This window comes from Hydra viridissima, unplaced genomic scaffold (genome assembly GCF_058129835.1).
Source record: "Hydra viridissima isolate aposymbiotic clone 2 unplaced genomic scaffold, HvirCarnegie_v1 scaffold_7, whole genome shotgun sequence".
Lineage (NCBI taxonomy): Eukaryota > Metazoa > Cnidaria > Hydrozoa > Anthoathecata > Hydridae > Hydra > Hydra viridissima.
The window spans coordinates 3,764,884-3,774,005 of record NW_028324306.1 but is presented as its reverse complement, the minus strand read 5'-3'; the positions used below and the strand labels follow the sequence as shown (position 1 = coordinate 3,774,005).

Here is a 9,122-nt window from a genome sequence, read left to right as displayed (position 1 = left end):
GGTTTGAGATGCTCAAAGACCTTAGCAACAGTACTCTTGGATGATTTCTTAATCTTTTCATCAACTGAAAGATCAAGTAGTCGAATACCCGATCGGCCAATAAGATTTAGTCCAGGAACAGAAGTTACGTGGAACCAGATCTTGCAACAGGTTGTTGGAGCTTTAACTGATAATTCAACTTTCCCTAGTATCGGAAGTTGATGCTTGCTTGCTGACTCGAATTGTAAATCCGACGATTGAAGATGTGGTTTACCCAAACTTTGCCATAAAGTATGGGTGATGAAATTGGCGGGAGCTCCAGTATCGAGTTCGAATCTTATCGAATGCCCATTGATTTGGAGATTTTGTGTAATTTCATCATCAACATTGATTTGGTTGACTTGGCGAAGTGCTTTAGTCTGTCCATAAATGAATATAGGCTTGACCGTCTTTCGGGATTCAGCTTTTTTCTTGAAACAAACTGCTTCAATGTGACCATTTTTACCACAAAAATTACATTCGGCGTCCTTGAAACGGCAATTTTTGCGTTCATGGGTCGATTTGCCACAACTTCTACAAGCGGTTGACTCAGTCTGAGATTTGTTTTGTCGAGGAGCTGAGGATTTGGATTCCGATTTATGTTGCCCCAACTTATTGATTGGGAGAGACATCGGAGACTTTGAGGGACCAACGGCAGTTTCCTTGGCTACCTTGGCGGCCTCCTCGGTTTCGGTTGCTATTTCTACCGCCTTGGCGAAAGTTAGATCTTCATTTTTGCACTTGAAAAGAGCTTTGAGCACTGCTTCATTTTTAATAGAGCAGATAAAATGTGTTCGAAGAGCTTCATCCAGTGGATTTGTGATGTTAGCAAAGTTGCATGTTGCAGCCAATTGTCGAATTCGAGCAACCAGTTGTGGAATAGATTCACCTTGATTTCGACCAATGCTTGACCAAAATTTGAATCTTTCACGAACAAGAAATTTGGTTGGATTGTATTGTTCTTTCATGAATTGAGCAATTTGATCATACGAAAGATGGTTGACTGTCAAAGGAGTCTCTTGTTGGCTTGCAAGATTGCACAACTGTTTGTAGATGACTGGAGTTTGACAACTGAGAAAATAAGCAGCTTTGTTATTTCTTGTTATACCCCGAGCTTTAGCGAATGTTTCGAATCTTTCCTGATAGTCGACCCATAATTCAGCTGTTGAATCAAAAGCAGCAAAATCTTGAGTGACCTTTGATTCATTGGCTTCAAGCAGTTTGACAATGGCGTCTTGTTGCTCTTTGATTTGTCGCTGTTGTTCGGCTAGTTGTCGTTGACTAGCTTCTTGCAGCTTCTGCATTTCTGCCAATATCGCTACCAGAGTAGCACCGTGTTTTTCTTCAATGAGTAGTTTTTAGAAAATAGAGAGATCTTCGTCGCCAAAAATCTGTTATGTTTCTTAACAGATCCAAAGAAAAGTTCGATTTCAGTAAAGCTTTTATTTTTGATTCAGTAATACCAATACAATACAATAATATCACAAACTTAATATTTATAGTAAAATAGAAAGTTCCTAGAAAGATACAGAACATTCTGGAACGTTATTATATATCTAGAGGGTTCTATGGAAGATTCTCGAATGTTCTGTTGTATCTAGAAAGTTCTAGAATGGACCGTAACAGAAATAATTTATTCACTTCAATTTCTTATATTACTGTCAAAATACTTTGAAGTATTTCCATGTTTTTTGCCAGTAATATAATAAATTGAACATAATAAGTTTTATTTTTTTGTATTGCATTTATTTATATATTCAGTGCAATATATTTATACATACATTGCATTCAACTGATTATCAATTCCATTTAAAATACTACTGATCAAGAATGTTTGAGCATATATATAGTAAAATATGAAGAAAACATTTTGCACATTGCATTATTAGTTTAACAAACACAGTACACTTTAATCAAATGATTTTATGACATAAAATGATTTAAAATTTAATACCAATTTGAATACGAAGGAGAAATACTTCCTTGCACCGGACACAAATGTACATACGAATTCTTTTTCGAAGTATTTACCATTGAAAGTAAGAAAAACTGTCTTTTGTAACAGCACGAGTAATCAATCATTATTAGAAATGCGCGTAAACGTGATTTGGTTAACAGCCATTGAGAAAAAAATCTTTTTCCCTACTCTCTTTAACTAGCTCCTAATTAGAACCCATGCTCCTAATGTGGGACACAATGTTCTATCTTGCAAAATTCATGCTCCAAATATGACACAACTCTCACACAAAATGAATGCGACATAAGACTTACACAGTTTGAAAGAAACTTTCTTATATGTTTTTTTCAAAATTTGAATAAACTAAATTGAATGGGTTGAAAACAATAGTAGCTTTTTTTATTGTTATTACATTACCGTTATACTATATTAAGATAGAAAAAAGTTCAAAATGCGAATTACTTTTATATCAGCTTTAAAATGTTGCTTCTTTGTTTTTCCAGATCTTCCTGCATTGCATTTATTACCCTATTGAACTTGGAGTGTGCCATTTAAAAGTACATGTAAAGTTCTTTTATTTTTTTTATTGATTTGTGTAAAAATCATTAACACCTAACTGGTGGACACTTTATAAGTGCGCATCTAAAACCCACGACTTGGTTATTTTTGAAATTATTTTCAACGGTAATACTCTTGATTGTATTATTGTAAATACAACTCCAGCTTCCATTACTACTATAGAGTGCCGGTTCTGGGACATTATCCTTATATATTGGGGGTTCGATGTTTTTTCCAAGATGGCGTGTAATGAAGTAGTAAAATTAATCTTGTTATGGTTTTTCCAAGATGGCGTCGTTTTTTTAAATTCTTATCAGTCTTAATGTTTTCCAAGATGGCGTTGTTTTTTCTTTTTATTTAAAAAATTTCTTACCGTCCATGCGCAATGATTTAAAAATATTCAGCGATGTAATCTGGTCTTGTTTTGTAGTGACCAATGGCCAAGGTTCTGTGAGTGTCATCATTCAATAGGATCCTCTTGTCGTCGTTAGGGCTGAGTGCGACTTTGTTGATTTCTTCGGTGTAGACGTCGTGAAGACGGGATCGGAAAACGTTCATGGTTGCATGTTGTTCTTTCTTATTCATTAAGCAGTCGTAGAAATTTTGGTGAGTGATGCGATTTTCAACGACTTTCTTTTTCATTCCGTTGCATTTTTTGTGTTCATTATTTTCTTTAGGTATCTTGTAAGAGTAGAGCTTAGGTCTAAGTCCAACAAATTGTATGATTATTTTTCCAACAGCCTCGTCTTTGAACATTCCGATGATCTTTTTATTTAAACCTATTTCAAACCCAGCGTTTTTAATAGCAGGATGGTCTTTAGGAAAGTTGCTCGTGTCAAACATGTTTTTAAGATCGTTAGCAATGTCTTTGAAAAAATCATCCGTTTGGATTTCGTAAAAAAGCGAGTCGGTATCGGTCATGAGCAATTTGACACGATCACCGTATTTAGGTTTCATGTAGTCGTAGTGGTGTTCAAACATTAAAATTTTGCTGATGTCAAGGATGCTCATTCCCAAGTAAACAGGTTTATCATAAAAGCATTTTGGTTTTTCCATGTAAACCGCGATTAAGTTTTCATCAAAAATGGTGTTTCGTTTATAACGAGGGACTTTGGATAATTTTAAGGCTTCTTTTTTTGTGGTGATTAGTCTGACATCAACGCGCTTTAGAATATTTTCCATGGTTTTTCCAAAGACGGAGTTGTTCATGAGTTTGAAAAATTCCTTATCAGATTCGTTGGTAGCTCTTGTTCTCTCCTTGGTGTTGAGGTCGATGTATTCTTTCATGAAAGGTTCTTCTCTAAAGGTGATTCCTCTGTGAATTTTGGTGATGATTAAGCCCAGTCGTTCATAGAGTTTTAGGTTTTCATGATGAACGACATATTTTATTTTATTGTTTAAATTGGGAACGAGTTTGTCTACTTTTCCAATGGTTAATCTTTCAGGGGCTAAAGGGTAATCATTGTGTAAATCGTGAAGGTGATCAGGGTAATCTAAATCGACTTCGAGAATGCATGGCATAGATTTCCAATTTTTAAGATTTTCATCAGTCATCCATTTGAATCCTCCAACGGGAAGAGGTTTGCTCATGGCCCATCCGTATAAATTGTTGGTGTTTAAATACTGGAGGAATTTGGACGGTTTTGAAGGATCGTATATGTCCATGTATTTGTTATTGGCATTTCCAAGTCGGTTGGTTATCATGCTAATCCCACCTCGTATTACTTTTCGGATCATGTTGAGCATGTTAATATCGGTTAACAATTCCAATTTAATTTTAGTTTTCTTTAACATGGCGTCCCAGGCTAATCCAGGAGAGGTGTAATACCAGGCTGGATCAAGACCGTAACATTTCATGCACACGTCTCTAAAATTTTCAAAGGCATCTGCAAGAATCAGCACATCAGACTTGTTATATAGCTCGTGGTAATCTTTAAATGTTTTCCATCCAAATTCTTTATAAACGTTTTGAGCATGCGCGTAGTCTTCATCTTTTGCTGGTTCATCGTCCAGTTTTGAATAAAAGTCTTTGATAGGAGGCAATTGCGTTTCGGAAAACTTTTTAATGGAGTCTACCCATTCGTAAGGGTAAATGCCTTTTTTTCTTATCAAGTTGAACTGTTCCTCTTCAGGAAAATATTTTCTAAAGTTTTTGCACTGATCGTCGTTTAGATTTTTAGCCAGTTTTTCTAATTTGTCAGACATGAACCTGGCGCTGTCAATAAACCTTATTTCTTTTAATACTTCTCGATGTTTACCTTTCTTATCGATTAAGTCTCTCACTTTGATTTTTTTTGAGAAGCTGATGTAATTTTCTTCATTGTTGGGTATGCAATTGAGCTTTCCACCTAATTTCTTGATGAACAAATGGCAGTCGTAGCCAGACAAGTTATGAAAGGCAACGGGGATGAATTTTGGAATTTTATAACCCAAGTTACATTTGTTATGGGCAGCACCACGGTAATTTCCAGTCAAATGACAGTGGTCTAAAACTTTGTCACCGTTAAGATCTTTATTTCAAATGTGGCAAATGGTTGCATCTTTAAATTTCTTTTCATCCTCATCAGTCACTATTTTATTTTTTTCCCAGTGTTTTTGTTGTAAATCGCTATCGTTCCAAATCTTTGTAAGGTCTGCTTCAAGCATGGTAATAAACTTTTGAGCAACATTGTCCTCATCGCTTTCAGCTGTGTACGTTTCAAGCTTTCCCTTGGAAATGGTTTCGTCGAAGTATTTGATGTAATAGACGATGGAGCTTGGAACATGCTTTTGGTATTTTTTGGTATACGACTCTTTATTATTGTATTGAGTGTTGTCATCAATGGGTTTGATGAAACTTTCAAAGTCGGCATAGACCATAAACGGATGTCTCATACCCTTTTGATAGTTTTTAAATTCAACAGTTGCCCCTTCTTTTGGAAGATCGATTCTCATTGGAGCGTTATCATAACAGTCTTCTCGATGAATTTGAAGCTTTTCTTCTTGGTCGAAACTTTGCATGCACCTTCTGCAAAAATATCTTTTATGTTGACGAGCTGATGCTGAGGAGCCGGCAAACCGACTGAAATTTTTAATGAGACAATAATGGCTGTTGTCTTCGTTTGAAATATACAACAAACCAACACAGTGCTTACGATCCATAAAATCAGATACTCGCAAAGGTTGAGCTGCTTTTTCTTCATACTCATAGACGTTCACGCTAATTTCAGGATTATTCGCTTCAAACTTGTCAATTTTATGGTATGAAACAGGAAATTTAATTCCTTCCCAATCGAGCTCTTCAGATTTTAGAATCAAGTCATCATCAATTCTTTCATTATGCGTATTTTTCAGATTCAACGCTCTAGTGACACACCACTTGAAACATTCGTTGTCGTTGTTTTCCATGTTGACGATCGCCTTTTTGTTTTTCAACTTGGTAGGTAGCTCCATGTAGGAAGAACCGCTGAGAGGTCTGTAATCAATAAAGTTAATGTCCATTTTTAAAATTTTTGACAAGACGCAATTAGACCCCATCTTGTTGTATTTAAAACTATTTTCCAAGATTTTTTTTTCCATTTGACTCATTAACGTTCTTAAATCTGTGGCTGCTAGAATAATTTCAGAGTTGGATGAAAAGTTAGCTGTTCGAGCAACTTCCTCACCAGTTAAGATACTTACAGATCTCATTTCGCAGGTTAAAATAATCCTAATTTTTATGTTTCTTTCTCCTTCCATGGTTTGAATAGCAGACTCTCACCATATTAAAAAAGGAGGCAAGATCTTGGTATTGAGAAGAAGGAGCGTAAGAAAATTGTCTAGCAGCACGCTCCATTGCATGCTTAGTCATATTAAACTTTATTTTAAAAGATCTTGGTAAAGCGATGTAATCAGGAGCACCAAATACAACACCTTTGAGAGACTTGATCGTTTTTTCCACTCCATTTTTTATATTGTTCACTGCATTTTTCACCGTAGTTGGAACGTATGGATCAACGAGAGCATTTATTTGGTTAAAACCGTTGTAGACAGGTGTTCCAATTCTTGAAAGCAACCCATGTCTTGTTGCAGCAACCGGTTTAGGTGTAATAACGTTTGTTGAATCGGAGATGTAATCGGGTGTGTCAAGGATGGATGCGATGTCTCTTGTTACCCGATTTTGCAAGCGAGCAGACCCGAACGAAATCAAGTCATTGGAAACGGGACGAGGAGCAATAGGAGGTTTCTGCACAACAGGTCTCGGTGGAATTGATGATGGTTTTGGAGCGATGGTAGGTTTTTGAACAATTGGACGAGGAGCAGGATCAGGGCGCGGTGCTGTAACCGGCCTTGAAACTGGACTTTGAGCAATCGAACGAGGAAGCGGTCTTGCCTCAGTCGTGCGTCTACGAGGGCCATACCCAATGATGGGTTTTGTATTTTTTATCGCTTCAATGAGCTCGGCTTTTCTCAGTCTTGAGATGCCTTTGAGGTCTAAGCCTCTAGCCATCTCTTTTAATTCTTTCACATTCAGTCTATCCATTTTATATAAGAGAAGAAAATTTCTTTAACCCATTTTCAAATATCCGAGAAAAATTTAAATTTTTAGCAAATTTAAATTTCATGACACTTCTATTTGATAACCAGTTTATCTTCAAAGTATTTCCAGTAGTGACCCGTCTCTTTTCTTAATTGGTAATGAGAGTCGTATTCGATCACTTTTCCCGTTTCAACATGAGTAATTTTATAAGGGAAAGGATGAGTTCTGATGCTTTCAAGTCTATTTCATGTATTCTCGGCCTTCCCACGGGTCTTTTTTCTTTTGGTTCATGTATTCTCGGCCTTCCCTCAGGTCTTTTTTCTCTTGGTGGTTTTTTTTCATGTATTCTTGGCCTTCCCACGGATCTTTTTTCTCTCGCATCTTCCATTAAATCGTCTTTATTGATCAAATGGTTTTCAATCGCGATCAGTGTCAAAGTTGTTTTATTGTTAGACGTTTTGGTAACACCATTTTTAACCAGCAAATCTTTCAAATCCTTTTTTGTGTAAAGCATCTTTTTATTTGAGCTGATACTCTTGTATTTTATTGGAGGTGGAGAAGCTTTCTTGACAACATGTGGTTCTTCTATGATTAGCTTGTCACCCAATCCATCAAATACAATGGTTTCTTCAATAAATTTTGTGTCCATCTTTTTTATTCGTTGTAATTTATTTATCTCGAATTCAATTTTTTTCAATTCTTCAAAAAGAATTAAAAATTAAGCAGCAGGAGCGCAAACTCTTCGTCTGTCAGAACGTAAACATTTTTTTAACGCCTTAACCTTTAATTGTTGTCGTTGCTCTTGCTCATCCTCTTCATTTGAATCCATTCTCATTTCTTCTTCCAACAGTGTTAATATTTCTTCTTCCAACCGTGTTCTCATTTCTTCAATCTCTCTTCCAATTTTTATTTGAAGCTCTCTTTTTATTTCTTCAAACTCTTCTTCTTCAAAATTCATTCTATTTTCTTCAATCTGTCTTTCCAACCGTGTTCTCATTTCTTCAATCTCTATTTCCAACCTTCTCGCTTCTTCAAAATCTCTTTCCGCCATTCTTCTCATTTCTTCTTCATACAGCCTTCTTTCCATCTTTTTATTCGTTGGAATTAATTTAACTCGAATTCAATTTTTTTTATTTTCAGCATATTTTGGAAAATCTTCGATTTTTTGGAGCATCGCGTTCATTTTCATTTTTCCAGTCATTTTTTTCTTTTCTTACCAATCGCAGTCCAATTCAAGAACGCGTCTGTCGATCGCTCTCAGCTTTTCTCGCTTTTTCAAATTGCTCCACTCTCTGTTGTGCTCTTTGATTTTTTTTTCCATCCGCGAAAAGTCATCCTCTTTTTCTTCCCACAAAATCGCATAAAGCTCGTCTCTTTTTTCATCGCTATACATTTCAGGAATTTTGAACGAGAAAAAACGGGTGAAACGACATTTTATTTTAGAATTTCTATTTTAAATCCGTTTTCATCCACTTTACCGTTTCGCTTCTCAAAAAAATTGTTGCCGTGTCCCGTCTATTTCATCGCTTTGTAAAGAGAGTGGTATTCGATCACTTTTCCTGTTTCAGCGTGAGTTATTTTTACAGCCACGTGATTGTTTCGGATCGAACGGAGTCTTTCGTATTTGGAGTTTATCGGTTTGACGTCCTCCATCATCGCATTTTTATCGATCAGATGGTTCTCCAGCGCAATCATCGCCAAACCCATTTTGCTTTTCGACGTTTTGGAAACGCCATTTTCGATAAGTAAATTTTTCAAATCCTTTTTCGTAAAATTCATCCTTTTATTAAGGATCCATTTATTTTTTTCTTGAGACTAAAGTTCATGTGAGTGCCTTAGTACACAACATTCATTTGGTTTCCGTCGGATTTTATTCTGAGCAGCTTGTCAGAGACCACCACGGCAAAGGCTTGAGTGTCTGCAGGAACGTTTGCGTTAAAGGTAGCCTTAATTTCCACGTCCATCACGGTCGATTTTAACCTCTCAGCCTGCTTGCTTACGTCAAAAACGAAAAGAGGGCAAATGTGTCTGTAATTCAGCGCTGTTATACTCGGCTGGGCGATAATTTCGCTGATTCCAAAAATTTTGTTG

The 9,122-nt window shown here is 36.3% G+C and overlaps 1 protein-coding gene across 1 annotated transcript; it reads right to left on the bottom strand.

The window, feature by feature from the left end:
* Window positions 1-2,309: 2,309 nt before the first annotated feature.
* Window positions 2,310-6,202, bottom strand: LOC149885689 (uncharacterized). The gene is made up of 3 exons (XM_090094239.1): window positions 5,105-6,202; window positions 3,956-4,795; window positions 2,310-2,399 (listed from the first exon to the last, which is right to left on the bottom strand). The coding sequence occupies exons 1-3, from the start codon at window positions 6,200-6,202 to the stop codon at window positions 2,310-2,312; spliced, it is 2,028 nt and encodes a 675-aa protein (XP_089950365.1).
* Between the last annotated feature and the right edge of the window lie 2,920 nt (window positions 6,203-9,122).

What these genes read in the sequence shown, in the direction of transcription:
- LOC149885689 (XM_090094239.1), bottom strand. Translation starts at nt 6,202, where the DNA reads ATGAGATCTGTAAGTATCTTAACTGGTGAGGAAGTTGCTCGAACAGCT. An exon ending in ACTGGGAAAAAAATAAAATA is followed by an intron (nt 4,796 to 5,104) that starts GTGACTGATGAG and finishes TTAATCGATAAG; the next exon opens with AAAGGTAAACATCGAGAAGT. An exon ending in AAAGATTAACCATTGGAAAA is followed by an intron (nt 2,400 to 3,955) that starts GTAGACAAACTC and finishes ATCTTAATATAG; the next exon opens with TATAACGGTAATGTAATAAC.